The sequence below is a fragment of the Hemibagrus wyckioides genome, linkage group LG17 (assembly GCF_019097595.1).
Source record: "Hemibagrus wyckioides isolate EC202008001 linkage group LG17, SWU_Hwy_1.0, whole genome shotgun sequence".
NCBI lineage: Eukaryota > Metazoa > Chordata > Actinopteri > Siluriformes > Bagridae > Hemibagrus > Hemibagrus wyckioides.
Genome location: NC_080726.1, coordinates 16894919 through 16912717, shown reverse-complemented (window position 1 = coordinate 16912717; position 17799 = coordinate 16894919). Strand labels below are relative to the sequence as shown.

At 41.2% G+C, this 17799-nt stretch overlaps 1 protein-coding gene across 1 annotated transcript; it reads left to right on the top strand.

The window, feature by feature from the left end:
* Positions 1 to 3114: 3114 nt before the first annotated feature.
* On the top strand, positions 3115 to 5759 carry zgc:114130 (uncharacterized protein LOC570332 homolog). The gene is made up of 2 exons (XM_058414200.1): positions 3115 to 3310; positions 3990 to 5759. The coding sequence occupies exons 1-2, from the start codon at positions 3257 to 3259 to the stop codon at positions 4989 to 4991; spliced, it is 1056 nt and encodes a 351-aa protein (XP_058270183.1). The 5' UTR covers positions 3115 to 3256; the 3' UTR covers positions 4992 to 5759.
* The last annotated feature ends 12040 nt before the right edge of the window (positions 5760 to 17799 follow it).

Sequence of the window (17799 nt, the reverse complement as noted above, 5' to 3'; positions counted from 1 at the left end):
ACGTACTTGATTTTTCAAAAGTCACGTGTTTCTAAACAATATACAGTAGCTTGATGTCATTTCATATATAAATAGCGTTTTTTTGTGCATTCAGAACCTCAGAAGGTGAACATTAGCAGCAGTACCATTTGATTTGATTTGATTTGATGAGGTTTTCAACACTGATATTAAAATAACTGTAAACAGGAAACCAAGGACGTTTAACAGAGGAAACTGGTGTGAGTGAAAGATTGCGGTTGATTTTCTGGGGGACAGGGAATCCACTTTCTTGGTGAGATGTTCTTCCATCATAGCTTTTTCTCAAAATATATGGAACAGATTACTGGAGCATCATATCAGTGTGCTCAGGGAATAGAAGACAAAATCATTTGACAACTCAGGTCAGTGAATGTCACCAGCTACATGAATCATATGCGTAAGTCTTCCTTTTTTTTAAACTCTATATACAGGGTGCATAATGGCTGTTGAAAAGCCTTTTGTCACAGCACACATGTGCCTTTCTTACATCGGTTCCCTGCACTCTCAATTAGCATAAGAAGAGTTGTGTGAGTCGAGTGTGAAATATCCTTTTCATGTTGTGTTATGGTTCGAGCTCAGCAGCTCTGACTCCACTGCACGCCGGTGAGGGACAGGGTTTTAAAACCTAACGTCCGGAAGTGGTTTCCTGCAGCAAGCCCCGGACCCTGCAGCTGCAGTAAGCATTAAAAGATCATTTGCGGTGGAATGTCAGAGTGCTGGACGTGTGAATGGTTCAGATGGTGTGTGAAGGCACTTGATCATATTGTCTCATTCAAATGTTGAGAAAGAAGAACAGCATGAACTGAACATCATATAGTGTGATTGGCATTTTATGACATGTCTCATAACAAGACAATGATCCATAATACTGTATCCTTTTTAAGATTGTAATGTTGGCCTGACAGGCATTCCTAAACACCCACGTGCAAATAAAAGAGTGACGGCACTCTGGGGTTTGTCTGCACACTCATTTAGGATGAGTGATTTTGGGAGTGGGGGTGTATTTTAGGGCAGCATTCCTTTTTGCCCCATGACACTGTTGTGATTAAGGATTAGAGCAGAGAGGGCCTTCAGCCATCTTTGCTCTTTCCTAAACAACCCCCCTATCTACCCCATACCCCCCTCCTAACTAAAAACCCCTGAGCACTCACCCTCAGGTGGGGGGTGGGAGCTTTTTGTTAGCTCAAGAACTTTTTACTCATTATGTTCTAATACCCTTTTGCTCAATCAGTGGAGAAGAAGGCAGAGCTCTCCCATGCCCTTACACGCACACACACACACACACACACACATACAAGCCCTCACCCCTGCCTCCTTTACCATAATCACACATTCTGCACTCGCCTTGTCTGGTTAGAAACACTCTGGTATCCTGTGCTGTAGTGAAGAATGCAGTCTGTACCCAAAACAAACTACATGTGAAATAAATGCTGAAAGTTACTTTACCTGTACATACGGTCTGTGAGGTAAGGCTTTATGGGATTTAAAACAAGCAAGTAAACAAACAAATGTAATACAGGCACATATTTTACTTGGCTGTGTAAGATTTTGTGAATGTGTGTAACAGTACAGCATCATCCCTGATCACAGTGAGGTAAATAAATCCACCTTGAATTCTGAGGGTTCAGTTTCTCAGATTGTTAAAGAAACCCCACACCATGTAAGCCAGCTGTTAAAGATCACTGTTAGTATCACATCACATTTGCTGTTCTTCGTATACAGCATTAAGTTTAAGTTTTTCTCATCCTCATCTGAGATCCAGTTACAGAGGTTTGGGAGGTAGACTGGATGTGGTTTAGCTGCTTCACAAATACAACAACCCTTATGTTTCAACATGCCCTTGGTAAGCTGACATCTTGGCCTGGACTAACCCTCTTGCTTTTGTCTGGTTTGGGGAACAATGGAGAGAACATTGTTAGTGTGGAACACTTCAATGCAAGAGGGTAAAATTACAGTCTCCTCTCTCTCTTTGTGTGTGTGTGTGTGTGTGAGAGAGAGAGAGAAAGTAAATAATGACTTTAAGTAAGTTATAACTCATCTTTCAGTGCATACTGGCACAGCGGCTTCCTTTAAGTTCTGTGAGCTGTAACGTACACTGCCCGAGGTGTTGGCTTTAGACAAGGATTCACACGCTGGTTTTCTCTGCATTAACATGACCCCACCATGTGTCCATGGGCCACTTGTCGTACCTGGTGCTTAATGGTGTTGTACAGTCAGTGGCGTGGACACTGAAAGACAACCTCGTCTCCTGTCTCAGTGGGACCACAGCGGCTTTGTCTGCTGTCACCATGATGAGGGATATAAAATGCCTTTAATGTCAGTCCTTTAACCAGTCGGTGAAACTTTCAACACCTTCAGCTGGTCGTATCAAAGACGCTCTGGGGTTTTCTCGGCTCTGGGCTTTGACAGTCGCGCCTTGCTAAGCAATCGGGGGGTGATTTATCTGATTCTGATCAGGCAGCACGCAGACTCACACACAGTTCCAGTTTTGTAAAGAAGATGGAAAATCAGACAAAGATTAGAACTGATGAGAACATTTTGGCTGAAGGGAGGAGAAAAATGAATCAGTATATGATGTTTAGAACTGTGAAATACATGCTTTCATTTTACTAACAACAACAACAACAACAATAATAATAATAATAATGATGATGATGACTGGGCTGAGTGACTGAAATCAGAAACACTAAGTCAGTGTGCTTTAGTTCTCATTATTAACACTTATACTTATTACTGCTTTTATAGCTATTAACCTGACAACTCTGTGTAATGAGCTCCAATAAACAGATAAAACATTAATGCAAATATTTAAATAATTGTTCATAAAATAAATCTGTATTGAAATTGACCGTAAAAACATGCAAGAAAGACACACACACACACACACACCGAGTTTTCATCCCGGGTTTGTGTTCTACGTCACACTTCGTCTCAAACTTGTGTATGAAGTGCACTAGGCAGGCTGCTTTCCTTTAAGGAGATCATTCCATCCTTGAATATCGTAGTGTCCTACTCAGGGCAGGAGAAGACATTTGGAATAAAACCTTTTTGTGGTGGTGATGGGCGGAGCGGAGGCGTGGCGGTGTGCAGCGCACGAGCTTAAAAAATCGTGGTGTCTGAACTGAAATAAGTTTTGAGGCCAGAGAAAGAGTCAGAGAGAGAGAGAAAGAGAGAGAGAGAGAGAGGTATAGTAAAACACCCGTTTGGACGAAAGACATCGCCTCGGGCTCAGAGAAACATGCCATCTTACGCCTTCAATCAGTTTATTGACCGAGATGACATCCTGTGCAAGGTAAAACGCCTCATTTGTCGCGTGCAGCTTTTGCTGTCGTTGTGTGTTTGCGAGTTTGGAGTCTGTACACGATTCCTGTGACGTTTCCGTCATGTGATAATGAAAAGCAGAGTTTGCAGAAATGGAAAAAATGTGCAAACTTGATCAGCAGTGTTGTGTTCTCATGTCCTCTTAGACTCCCCGTGTGTTAATGTAGGAATGTGTTAAAGTGCTTTGCATTGCGAGCGGGGACATGGGCCACAAGCTCTCAGTCCTGAAGCGAATTAACCTGGTTTCTAAAGTTAAAGACGATTGTAATCTGTTATGTGCGCGTTTATTTGCACTGTAAAACTCGATTAATTATAATTACTAACATCAGCATTAAACCTGCACTGGAGTTTGAATGTAAACAGTTTTAGAGACGCAACACACACGCGCGCGCGCGCGCACACACACACACACACACACACACACACACACACACACCAATGTTTGCTAGACATTTTTTTTTTGTCTAACTAAAAACTAAGCTACAGTGATGATTAGCTAAACGGTTGCCTGTTTAATAAAACTGTTTATTCTGGATTATGATGTGCGCATGTGCACACTGTTCAACTTCACATCCTTTATTTTTATTTATTTTTATTTATTTATTTATTTTTTACCAGATTATTAACGTATGTATTTACTTTGCTTCCAGCAACTGTTAAAACTAGACTTGGGTGATCCACAAAAGATGCCTGCACCTCCATCATCTGCTGTTGGATATCAAAAGCCCAGATCAATAACTTCTAGCCACTGGGCACAAACCAAAGAAACCTCTTTGCCATCGCAATGGAATAAGATAGGCTTTTGGTCAGAACGTGCGGTCAGTATGGTGGAGGGGGAGACCGGAGGTCTGGGCTGGGCATGTGACAAGCCGGGGTCTGTGTTAAGCTCTGAGTTGTTCTCCAGCTCCACGTCCTCTGTGTCTTCCGGCTCCACTTCTTCACGCTACAAGACTGAACTATGTCGCACCTTTACAGAAAGAGGCACCTGCAAATACGGGAGCAAGTGCCAGTTCGCCCACGGAGCCGAGGAGCTACGCGGCATCAACCGCCACCCCAAGTACAAGACTGAACCGTGTCGCACTTTCCATTCCATCGGCTTCTGTCCATATGGCATCCGCTGCCACTTTGTGCACAACAACGATGACGATGCCCACCCTCGCTCTCAACAGCCCTCTCTTCCTATGAGCACACAGCGCCCACCTCTTCTAAAACAGAGCTTTAGCTTTGCTGGATTTCCTTCTAACCCCACACTGCTCGATCCTACCTTTTCTCAGTCGTCCTTCCTTGGCGTGTCATCTGCCTCACCACCTTCCTCAGGCACCGTCTCTGACCTCCTAGCCATGGCGTTCCCCGAGTTCCTGCCGTCACACGACTCTGGCTGCTGTAGCAGCGAGACTACACCTACCACCTCACCCTCCCAGATGGCACCGGGGGTACCTGACCAGACCTTCAGCGCCTCGTTGGGCACACGGAGTCTGTCACTCACCTCGCTTTCCGACCACGAGGGACGCTGCAGCAGCTCAGCCAGCAGCTTGAGCGGCTCTGACCTGTCTTCAGCTCTGGACAGTGCTGCCAAGAGGCTGCCCATCTTCAGCCAGCTGTCTGTCCCTGATGGCTTCTGCACTGAAGGCAGCTCCAGTTTCTTCCTTTAGAGCCAGCATTCTCGTTCTCACTCCTAATCATAGATTTATACGACCTGTGTTTGACTCTGTATATGAGCTTGATTTGAAGAATTCTACATGTGGCGGCGTAAAGAAAGAAGTGGAGGACTGCAGGGTGTTTTCTCCCCCTGTTATAATTTGTGATCACAATGTGACTCTTTTCAGAGAGCGAAGTTGTCGGTTTGGAGTGAAATACTGTGCGGGATCAGTATTTAAATTGGCTGCCGGTTAAAAAGATTATATTTTTAAAAAAAAAAAAAAAGCCAAAGAATTTCTGACTCTTTAACTTTTTTGTATAAATGTTCCATAGGCTCAGTGTTCCTCTTCCGATACAGAGATGTGCAGAAGAACGTGTTTCTAGAATGTTCTGCAGTTAAAGCAGCAGAACATTATCAAAGCTTTGTTCCTTCTCACTTTGTTTATTTTCAGACTAAAGTCAGTATTGTGATTCTGTATGTTGTTTTTTTTTTTTTTTTTTTTTTAAAACTTGTTAGCTCAGATGTAGGTGTATTTGTGTGAGACTCCATTGACACCCCTTCTTTTTTTTTTTTTTCTTCTTTTTTTTTTGGAACATGGTTCTTATGGTTTTCCAGGTTTCCATGTTACATGTAGAGTTGATGAATTTCCAGCAGCTTGATTTTTTTTAATTTATTTTATTGTATTTATAGAAAATGTTTCATGTTTACTGTTAAGTTTAATATATATTTTTTTTCTCTCCAGGTTTGTACTGAAAATAAAACTTTTTTACAAGGATCCTGAGCTCTTGTTGAGTTACTTTTTTTTGTGCAAAAAAATTATTAATATTTAATCAAACGTTGTTTTCTGCCTGTTTGCAGGCGAGTGTGTTGTGTTTTTGTTGTATCGAGGATTTTAATGGTGTGTCTGGGCTCGGAGCCTGAGCGACACCCTTCTGTGAGGTTGATGTGGATGCCTTTTGTTATTCTGAAGGCGGTGTTGGGGGTTGTGCTGTTGGCCAAATCTAATCTTGTATGGAAATGATGGAGCTTTTGTGTCATCAAAGTTTCTCTCTGTCCTACTTCTTTTCACTGATGTATACAGTGATTCCTTGCCTCAAGTCGACGGAGTCATTCACACGTTTTCTTTACTATATGAAGGTTGTTTCTTAACGGTGCTGAACATTTTAGTTACAATTCTTTTGACTCCTAACCACAAAAATAAATGTAGTAGCTATTTCCCAGCACGTGTCTCCCAGTTCCCCTAACCGCAGTGTTTCAGGGATCATACATCAGCTTCCTAGCCCCAAATTTAATGAACTGATAAAGTAACATCTTCTGCAAAACATGTTGCAGTGTCTCAGACAGACCACGAAAAACTCTGCTCTGAGCTGAAACTAAATTCTCAGGAGTTCTGTCCTGTTCAGTAACGAGCGATTGACTCAGTTCATCACTGACTTGTCAGGAGAAACAATTCCTTTGCTAAGGCTTTGCCTTTTAAAAAAAGGTAGGACAGCAAAAGGGTTAAATGGCTATACTGTTCCCTATTGTGCAGGAGGAAGATTCTCCCACATTGCCTAGTGAGTCTGCACAAAGGCCGGCCGCATTCTCACACAGGACCCAGATCATGTGGAATCCCGAGCAGATGGCAGCATTCACCGAGACTTCAGGTCAAACATATGCTCTCCAGCCTCGCGGATACAATGGAATCTCTGAGTCTAGTGTGTGTGTGTGTGTTGGGGGTGGAGACCTTTTGGTACTGTACAGCAAAAAGAAACATGAAAGAACATTGTCTCTGTAAAACATAATTCCTGTATAAAGTCTCAGCTTCTCACAGAGGAGTGGTTCATGGAGTCTGAGGACCATAAAAACTCAACAAGAAAGTCCCTGTGAGATAAGAATCAATATGGAAGTGTTTAGGTTAGTGATCTCTGCTGATTGTGATCTAAAACACCAAGTGTGAACTTTTGAAGGAACTGATTATCGATTAATTTAATTTGGAATTGATTATTCAACTCATACTCAGTGATTTCTCTCAGCAGGCTTTCTGTGGGCTGTGACCAACATTACTTATGACTTGCATTGTTTACGACTAGCATTACTTATGACTAGCGTTGTTTATGACTAGCATTGCTGCCTCGCAGTTCCAGGATTCCTGTCTAAAAACATGCAGGTAGGTGGGTTAGCTTAGCTGAATTCCCTGTAGGAGTGAATGAGTGTGTGTAAGGTCCCCTGTGATGGACTGCCTTCCTGTTTGGGGTGAATTGTGACTAGGATAAAACTGTAACTGCAAATAAATGAATGAATGAAGGACAATGCTGTTGAACCCTTGCTGTGAACTTTGTCGTAGTTAGGTGTGTTTACCACCAGAGGGCAGCACAGTCTTAATCGTAAAGGACAAAAACTGCACCATAAAATCAAGACTTCAAAACTTTGTAGCCAGATTAGTTTGTGGATTTCTGTACAATATTGTGCAGTTTAGGGAATAATCTTAAATACCAATCTTATTGTAAGAAAAAAAAAGGTTTAGTAAGCACTTTCTCCTGGTCAGGGTGGATTTTTAGGAACACTGGGTGTGAACACTGGACTTGATGGCAGTCCATCACACACACCTAGGAACAGGTCAGATCAGCACTGATCTAACTGCTGGCAGATTCTGGAAGTGTGAGAAACCTGTAGAACCTTGAGGAAACCCACACAGGCATTCAGCTTCAGACCCTTGAGCTGTGAGACAGAACAAAACCCACAGCACTGCTTATTTATCATAAAATGAATTCTACTGCTACTAAAAATAATAATAAGAATAACATAACCGCCTCTGCTAGTGTACTTCTCTGATGTTGTGATGTTCTCTCCAGCTAGTCACTGGCAGCATGGCTATCTATTGCTTCTTGTGAAAGTTGAGGAATTAAGCAGCATGTAAATGACTTTGTGTTCATTTCACTTCACTCTCCTGAACTTTAAGCAAACAGGTTTTTTTTAAAATTTTTTTTAGAGGAAATGATCAGTGTTCAACCCCAGTGTCAGTAGTTAAGACCTCACCCAGTGACATTTCACGTGATTGGCAGGTTGAAATGCTTCACATAAGGAGCTGTAATGAACTTTTTTTTTTTTAATTCAAACTCCTCCCATGAGCAGAAATTGACCAATTGTAGCCTAGCAACTGTTGCTAGGCATGGGAACTTCTGAATAGCTTTCAGGACTTTACAACATGCTGCTCTGGTTGTGTGTGTGGTGCAGAAGCGGAAGGTTTGAGGCTGACTTGAAGGTTTACACACAGGAACTGAGGTGTAGGAATGAAACTGTAAACTATAAAGAACATCATCAGTTAAACCTGTCAATCACACAGAGTATAAAAGTCTGATCTAAATGCCGAAGATAGACTGACATTAAATGACACTTGATACGTTCTACTACTCTGTTTTATAAATCTGATGGAAACATGAAAATACTGTGTGTTTGATTCAGTCATCTCCTGAAATATACTTCGGGTTCCTCTGTCAAGCTTGAAAGAATTTCAAAACATTTAATTGTTCATTCATCTTTAGTAAATCCTGCTCAGGGTCATGGTTCCAGGTAAACAGGGTGTGAGGTGAGAACACACACACACACACACACAGTGTGCTGAGCTCAGGATGGAGGCAGGGACCATGAAGCTGTCAGGTGACAGTTACTCAGTACATCTGCTTCTTTTTGATACATTGGAATGTTTCCTCCATTAACACTCACATTGACACTCAGAATACTAACACTAACATTAACACTCACCCTAACACTCACATTAACGCTCAGAACACTAACACTCACATTAACGCTCAGAACACTAACACTCACATTAACGCTCAGAACACTAACACTCACATTAACGCTCAGAACACTAACACTCACATTAACGCTCAGAACACTAACACTCACATTAACACTCAGAACACTAACACTCACATTAACACTCAGAACACTATCACAGCATATACTTGGCCAAGGTGGAGATAAGAGTGAAAATTTTCATAAAGTGACCAAAGTACAAGATAAAGGCTCGTAAAATCATCAACACTATGGTATAGGTGGCATCAGAGTGCCACCTCAGCATTAGGCCAAACTAAAATGTTTGTTTGCAGAGTTTCCTTTTTAAGCCACAAGTGACCAGTTTCACTTCCTTTCCCTGAATTTCCTCCTTTGCACTCATGTACAGCAGCAGCCCTTAAAGAGGAAGTTCTAACCTTTATAGCACACTGCTACCTCTCCTCCCCAGCTTAGATCATTATCATCATCATCATCATCATCATTTTTTTCTTATTAGTTTGTCTTCTGGCAGGGTTTCAGATGGGGTTTGGGAAAGTTTCATGTTTAATAAAAGCCAGGAACAGAGCTGTTACTGAGGTTCAGACTGCTCCACTGCTTCACAATGCCTCTACTTGGCGTCTGAGGCTCAGGAACAGATCTGACGTATCTTCATGCTTGTATGCTCAGTGTTCCTGTAGTTTTAGAAGAGTGTGTGCTGGAAATCCCAGGAAATCACAGATAACACACAAAGACATGTGTTTCAAATGAAATGATCCTTAGATGGAACTGGACTTCAGATTGTCCTGACACTCAACACAGCCCACTGTTTACTTTACTTCAGTTTATTTTAATAGCTTCATGTTTAATAGGTCACTCCTGTCAGAGTTTTTTGTAGTGCCATGGAGCTGATTTAACAAGAGTTATACAGTACATTGCGTTCTTGCTAAATAATGCCGATGAATCAATTCTAAAAAAGAACGCAGGGTTTGCCTGGAATTTGCTCTGTTAAGTTTGAGAAACTGCGCAATGCTTCCTCGATGACGTTTTACTCTGTACTTTTCACGAGACATCTCTTCCCTCCTCTTTGGGCCCGAAAATGGACAGAATGCAGAAGAAAGCTGTTCCTCCTCACTCCATCTGTGCTCGAAATCCAGCAATAAAACCATAAGCAATATTAATGTCTACTAAATTTAGCTACAGAGACAATACACATATTCAGATTACTGTTCCAAATTGTTCATTTTTTATTTTTTATTTTTCTGAGAGGAAGTGGGTGTACAGATGGAGGGGACAGGAAGGTGGAGGAGGCCAAGGCAGGCGGGTGGGCGGAGGGGTTTGGTTTCAGATCCTGTTGGAGCTGAAAGGCAACCTTTGTGTTTCTCACACAGCGCCTCCACTTCCCGCATATGTCTCAGATCCAACGTATCCCCTCCCTAGAGGAAGGAAAGAGGGAGTGGCCGTGATTTCTGGCTCTTCCACACGGTTCCTCTTCTGTCTGCATGTGCAGATTTGTCCAGAAGCCTGGGGCATTCAGAAAAGCACACAGAGGAATTGCACAACTGTGTTCCCTAAACACAGAACGGGGAAAAACAGGGCTTTCATAATGAGCACATGGCGTCTCAGCGTTAAATCTGCTTACCTTTTGGCCTTTCTGTATACACATTTATATACATGTTGGGAGAGAGAGGGAGAGGGAGGGAGAGAAAGAGAGAGAGAGAGAGGGAGGGAGAGAAAGAGAGAGAGAGAGAGGACATTCTTTACTACTCAGCAATGTAAACACAAGCCAGAGCTCTGTGGAGCTGCTCAGCTGACAGAGCAGAATTCAGTATTTGGGCATTTGGACTTCTGACATCTTTATGTCCATTAGATCAGGATTCCACTTTTTGGGAAAATCCTTTCTTACATTATTCACATTATTAATACTCTTACTGTGAGCATAAATAATACAAGATCCTGTATGCTGTCATTTCTTCGATTGTGTCAAAACCAGAATGTGTGAGACACCAGAGGTTGTGTGATTATTAGCGGATTATCCCGGGATTAGTGAATTAATTCAGCCGGTTTGTATTGTGTTGTAGCTCCAAGACATCCATAGCAACAAGAAAACACAGAGCACAGACTCTCTGAAGGATTAGCTTCCAGTTTAATTTCATGCTGCAACACTGAAGATTAAAATAACTTTTTTTTTGTTCTGTTGTTAACGATAACTTTATACACAATAAACTCACTGTGAGAAAAACGTTACAATATAAACTAAATATTTGTTCATTTTTCTGGCTTTTTATTGACCCTAAAATCCTTTCACAACCCTGGAATCTTAAAAGACTCTGAAAGCAGGGACGGCCTGTTTTTTTTCCCTTGGGGAAATTGCATAAGCGTTTGAAATTGTGATGCAAGCGCGATCTTGCTGCTTAGCAATAGTAGCGATGTGGAGGCTATGTTTTGACTGACTCTGTAAACATGAAGGCAGAAGTGCGACTTTTCACCTGATGTCAGCAAAGATGTGGCCTTTCTGACGTGGACTGTGAGGACAGCACACAATCCAACAGACTCAGTGATTTTTTTTACCGTTTGTCTTTTCTTGTGGGAAAATAAGAGTGAAAACGGTCCTGAAGTGAGTGTGTATGCTTTTGCTGTGTACATTTTGCTCATTCTGTCTTTGACGTTATTCGCGTATTTACGTAACCTTTGATTAGTGAAATCAGGAGTGATCTTTTCAAGGGGTTGTTCCTTTGGAAAAAAAAACAAAGCGAAGACTGAGTACTGTGGTCTGGGCTACAAAATGTGGCTTTCTTGTGTATTTTCCATTTCCTCGTGTTTCATGTGTTTGTCTCTGCCTCTCTATATGTTGTGTGTGTGGGGGGGTGTGTCTCTGGGCATGGCACTCTGCTTCACGCCTCTTCCTAATTGATCAGTGAACACACCTGTTTTCCAGATCCTCCTGTGTTTCAGCTCCTCATTAGACAGCAGCGGATATAAAGCTGATTCAAACCTCACGCACCTACACCTACACTACATTAAAACTCAGCTTAACACTCACTAAAACAACTTTATTTCAAACTGTCAAAACTTTGTAAACTTAAACTTAAAAATGTGGCAAAATTATTTACATCCTTGAAGCATATTTAAGATATAATGCCGTCTTGTTTGATGCTAAAGCCGTGTTGCATATATATATGAACTATTTCCTTAGAGTGGCAGTAATTCTAGTGTTGACTCCACTTTCAGTTTCAGACATTAGAGCATTGTGTGAACATATGAGCAGTAGCTATTTATGTATTTTGGACCACAGCTTCATGTTGCGACTGCACGAATGATATTGGATTAAAAGCCTCGCTTGAGCACAAACACTTCATCCTCAAGTCAGTTCTTGAGTTAACCTCGTTCTTCCATTCCAGTGGATTAAAGCAGAAACTTGTTAAACTACTGATTTCATGGAAAATCACTAGTCAGTGTTACAAATTCTAATTATATCATGATTTGTGCGCTTCAGTAGGAAGCAGTTACAGAGAGAGACTAAAAATATACGCCCAGTTCCTTCTGCGTGGCTGCTGTTCCTTCTGATGGTGTTCTGTCTGTTCCTGAACACTGTCATTGAGCCCATACTCATTTATTAGTTTAAAACTGATTGAGTAAAATGAAGTGAATAGTGTTCGGATCAGACTTCTGCCTTGCATTATAGTTTCCTGTGTGGTGATAGAGGTGGATATTGGAGTGGAATGCTTCTGCTGCACTCAGATGGAAACACATGAGCCGAGCAGTGCTGCAGTGGTTAGAGAAGTGGTTAGAGCCATGCAGCAACTCAACTCCATCATGGAACAGTGTGTTCAGCTCAAATAAGAGTTGTTGTTTACGCTGTAGTGAGAGCTCTGATGGAAATAGAGGTACGAGTAAGAATATCATTTGCTAGTGATTATTTCCCTTTATTTTTCCACTGACCTCAAAGCTTCATTGACTCCTTAAGACCTTTATAATAGATATGTTTCTTTTAAACAATATTACCGCATTCTCATAATAAAGTATCAGTTTATTCTCATCATTTTACAGATTTCCTGTGAAGATTCAAGTGTATTTGACATAGTATTCAAAGAAAGAAATCCTCAGTATAAAGTATTTATGCTTTTTTTTAAGTGAAAAATGTAATAGACATGCAGCAACAAACTATTAGCTATTTAAAAAACAAAACAAAACTGTTCCAGTGTAAAATTGTGGTTAAACAGTTTCTTGCTGTCCATCTATCTAATCTGTGTGATGAGTGCTGAGCCACAAACATCATTAGCAGCTACTTCAATAATGTTGTAATAATCCGAGAAGTTAAGCAACTTTAAATTCAGTCTAAATCTAAACCAAAGCTGTTTTCTTTTCTTGAGTGTTTGAATCTTGTATGTCATATGTCGTGTTACACTGTACTCAATAGTTCAGATTCATGTGTCTTTTTCTTTTAAAGGAAAAGTTGTTTTCCATTCAAGACATGAAAAATGTGCTAACACAGATTTCCAAAAATGCCTGCTAGATCTGGGGAGGAGGTCTTAGCGGTCTATTCAAACCACACTTCTATTCGTACTTCCCTCTCAAAATTCACACACCTGTTCAAATATCCAGCTCGACCACACGGGTCTTAAAAGAGGGATTGTTACCTGCTGTACACGCTGCTGTGCCATGTGCAGTGTTTCAAAACACCTCAGTCACAGATGACTTCAGACTCAACAAAAACAGAATTATAACAAGGTGTCTGAAGCCTGGCATGTGGCACTGTTCTGAAAGCTCGGCCCTCTCAGGCGGGGCCCAGTGCGCTGTTTCTGTGTGTGAGGCCGAGCCGAGGGAATGTACGTGATAAGCTACTGGATCAAACAGAACAAATACACAACCTATAGCAAATTTAGAATGAATAGTTAAACACTAAAGGACCTCAGGTGCTAAAGCTGTTTCCGTGGAGTTATCTCTGTAATGCTGCACACTTCCTGCCTTGAATGTTTCAGTGTGTTGAGTTTTCCTGTGTGTCGAGTCCCACGGTGTGACAGAGTGAATACGCTCGCTACTGCACTGCTTAAAAACCTCCAGATAACAGCAAAAGCAGCATTAAACAGTGTGCACATGGGAAATTAAAAAGAGACTGATAATTAAAATGACTTCACAGCTCTGTCACAACCTTAAATAGTAAATAAATGTGTATCTGCTATTGATTTAGAAATATGAAGAGCTTATGTAGAACTGCAAATGGCTTCAATAAAGAAAACTTAAAGGCTCAGAGTATAAGACTGAACAGGTTCATACATGACTTGAGAACTGAGGCCCATAGACACCATGTATTTCCTCCAATATTTAATATTATGTAACTTTATCTCACTTAAACATCAGAAAGTACAGACACAGGCTTGAGGAATCGGACGCAGTAACCTCAGGTCTTCTCTCACCAAAGACTGTCTGTGAAACAGAGATTAAACCCATACTTGGCCTTATTTCCCCTCGCAAAAAAAGACCCATCTTCCCATCTGGAAGAGCAGCAACAATGAAAATCAGGCTCTTCATGTCGTTGCTGGTTTCCATCATCTTGTACTGGTGTGGGATTGGACGCCCACGGCCAAGGCTGAGAAGTGAATTGAGTAAGTGATACAGGAAGCTCCTGCACAATTTGTAAAAAAAAACTTCTACTTCAGTCAGCTCATCACCAGCCATGAAGGCAAACAAGAACCCCCTCCTTAGCATCATCATGTGCCACATGCTTGCCTTGTGTGGTGGTATAACCAGTCATAGCTCTCTGGTGAAGAAGATTCTCCAGGAAATAGTAGAGGGAGAGCAGTACAGGGTCACAGTGCAAATCCTCTCTGGACAATAGCAAAGACCAGATTAGACCCTGTCAGATTATACCAACCTTCTCATCAACAAGACATCTCTGCTCACATTAGCCCCTGCTCATTAGATGATTCAGTGAAAGAGGGTGTAAAAATCCATCAACAACCACACCAAAGTAACTGAGATCTCCTATCTCTGAAGATAGATAGATATAGATAGATATCTTGAACTGTATCTGTATGATTAGACCCGTATCTGTGGGATTAGACCCATGTGCTGCCACCTGATTGAACAGTTGCATGAATGAGCAGGTGTACAGGTGTTCCTGTTAATGACTGTGTGTGTGTGTGTGTGTGAACACTATAAGGTTTATGGTTGTGAGCTAACATCAGCTGGTTCTGATACTGACTCATGTTTTCGTTGCTGTTATTTAGCTACTGGATATATTAAGATAACATACCATGGAGGTGGAACAAAGTTTGGACTCTTAGATCTTAGGGAAAGTGTAAAGCTCCACACACAGATACGTTCTGTACAACTGTGTGATTCAGTTTGGGAAACGGTTTGGGAAAGAAGCTCATATGAGTGTTTTGGCCAATACAGTGTATGTTTATATATCATATATAAATATATAAATAGCTTCTGTATAACTGTACCGAAATTAACCCAACATCACCCTCACGAATTGATTTCCTTTTAAAGGAAAGAATAAAAGAAATAAAGATACTTCACTACACTGTTTAATGTAATTATATATAAATGGAACAGCATGTGCAAAAGAAGAAGGAAGAAGCAATGTCCATTTCTCAGTGCAGGGCAGCAGAAAAAAGGAAATAGTTTGCCTCTGACGTCAAAAGCTTAGCAGTGGAAGTAATTTCCTTTTATAGCCACGCTTACACCGTGGTGCATTTTTTCCTCCAGCGGGACTTGTCGTAGCAGGCTGGGATATAGCAGCGGCCTCCCTGACAGTGACGCAAGCACTCTGAGAGAGAGAGAGAGAGAGAGAAAGAGAGAGATAGCCAAGGGGAAGAAAGAAAAATCCCCTAATAAAACCTCAAACTATTACTTTTATTCTGAAAAGGAAAAGTTCGAAAAATGTCCTGAGTTTACACGAGAGAAGAGGCTTGATCTGTGGTCCCGCCTTTGACAGGAAAAAGGAGAAAAATTGTAAAATGCTGTTACATAATTATCAGGGAAAATTCAGGAATGAAGGCCATGATGTAAACAAATACTTATTCACAGCCTGGGAGTTAGAGTAAGCATCTGCTATGGACTACTATATAGTGAAAATCATGTGACTGACAAGCAACTCTCCCTAAAATAGGTCAAATTTTACAGGAAGTTTAAATGGGAATGTAACCTTTGGATGGAGACCGCCTTCTTCCCCACACTGAGAATACTTCACCACACATGCAATGCATTTGGAAGCACTAGACTCTTATTTAAGCCGTCTCCCCCTACTTTTCTCATACTTTTGACCGCATCGTCCTCCACATTCTCTGGGGTTGTGTTGTTCTTGGCAGTCGAGCACTTTGACAGGCCTTAACAGCACCTTGCGCAGGCAGAACAGAAAGCAGACATGTTTCCATGACGCTGTGTTCTTTGCGCAATTCTCCTTTATGCCCCTTAAGCATGAGACCTACTTCCACTTTTCTGCCCTTTACTTCAGTGGAACAAAAAGTATTTGACGAAGTAAAACTTTAGAGAAGCAAAATATTTCTTAAATTGGACCAAATATAAGTTCCCACAGATTCTGTTTCTTCCTCTTTCAGCCCTGCTGCTCATTGCAGTATCACAGCAGGCAGGTTGGATATATTAATCACTGGAGTTGTTTGCTTTCTAGTGTGTGTAGATAAAGGTTTATGAACAGACAAGTGAGGTTAAAGTGCAGCAACAGACAGTTAAACATTAATAACAAAATTATTGGAGAACAGCAGACTGACCACTGAAGCGGAATTTATCTCAGGGTGGATTAAAAAAAAAAAAAGAAGCTGTGTCACGTGTGGTTCAGCCTTCATGTAGCATGTGATGGGGATGAAGTGGTCAATGCTACTACAATAAACAGAGCAATATAAAGACACTGTTTTAATTGCTTTAAAAAACTAATACAGACATTTCTATAGATGGTTTATGCTGTGTCTAATCTAAGATTGTGTGATGGAAGTGACCTGATGGCTGTGGTGTTGTTCTCCACCGACTCACACGTTTACTACAGTTTAGTTCAGTGTTAGATTAGAGTTTAGTTTAATTTTAGATTAAACTTTAACTCCTGTCAGACTGGCAAATAGCACACTTTTGGCAAGAAAGATATTTTCCTTTTATACAAGAAAACAAGAAGTACACGTGTATATGATTCGGACAATTTAAAGGCCTGACTGCTCTTAGCAGGTGTGTTATCAAGACAAGTACAGCTCATGAATCAGAGCAGTTTGGTATTTCAGGGTCTCTACACCAAAGGGAGGTGGATTTGCACTGTATAGAGAGGCAAAATACAGTCAGCTCTATGGTCAGCTCACTCGCTGTTGCTGTTATTATGTCTTTAAGGAACCATAAAGCAGCTGTGTGTTTACCCTGTCAGGCACAATAAGAGCCCTTGTCCACTGAAGCAGAATACATCCAGTGGCTACTTATTTGCTTTAACTGGACTGCTCTGTTGTTATGGTAACACGTCCGGTGTGCCTGTTGGCATAGAAGAAAAAGAACTAACTGGGCTATGTGTGTTTTAACTCTTTTTCGGCATCACAAGGACAAAAGAGAGGTTTAATACCTTTTTTGGGGAGAAAAAAGACTGGTCAGATCTTTTCTGGCTTTATTATAGTGTAACATGACTGGAGCTTTCATGTTGTAGCTGTTCATTTAGATATGTTGTAGTTCAGTCTCAGGACATTTTCATACTGGAACTGATCTCTGACCTGCTGCAGGGAAACTCGGACACTAAGTACTACCATGCAGGAAAGCAACTTGTCTCATGACTTTCTAGTTCAGAAAAACGTAAATTCAACTCAGTTCAGTTCAATTTATTTGTATTAGTGCTTTTATGGACATTGTCTCAAAGACAGTGGCAAGAAAAACTCCCTGAGATGATATGAGCATACATATATGAGCATATATATACACTATATTGCCAAAAGTATTCGCTCACCTGCCTTGACTCGTATATGAACTTAAGTGACATCCCATTCCTAATCCATAGGGTTCAATATGACGTCGGTCCACCCTTTGCAGCTATAACAGCTTCAACTCTTCTGGGAAGGCTGTCCACAAGGTTT

What these genes read in the sequence shown, in the direction of transcription:
- zgc:114130 (XM_058414200.1), top strand. Translation starts at nt 3,257, where the DNA reads ATGCCATCTTACGCCTTCAATCAGTTTATTGACCGAGATGACATCCTG. An exon ending in GAGATGACATCCTGTGCAAG is followed by an intron (nt 3,311 to 3,989) that starts GTAAAACGCCTC and finishes CTTTGCTTCCAG; the next exon opens with CAACTGTTAAAACTAGACTT.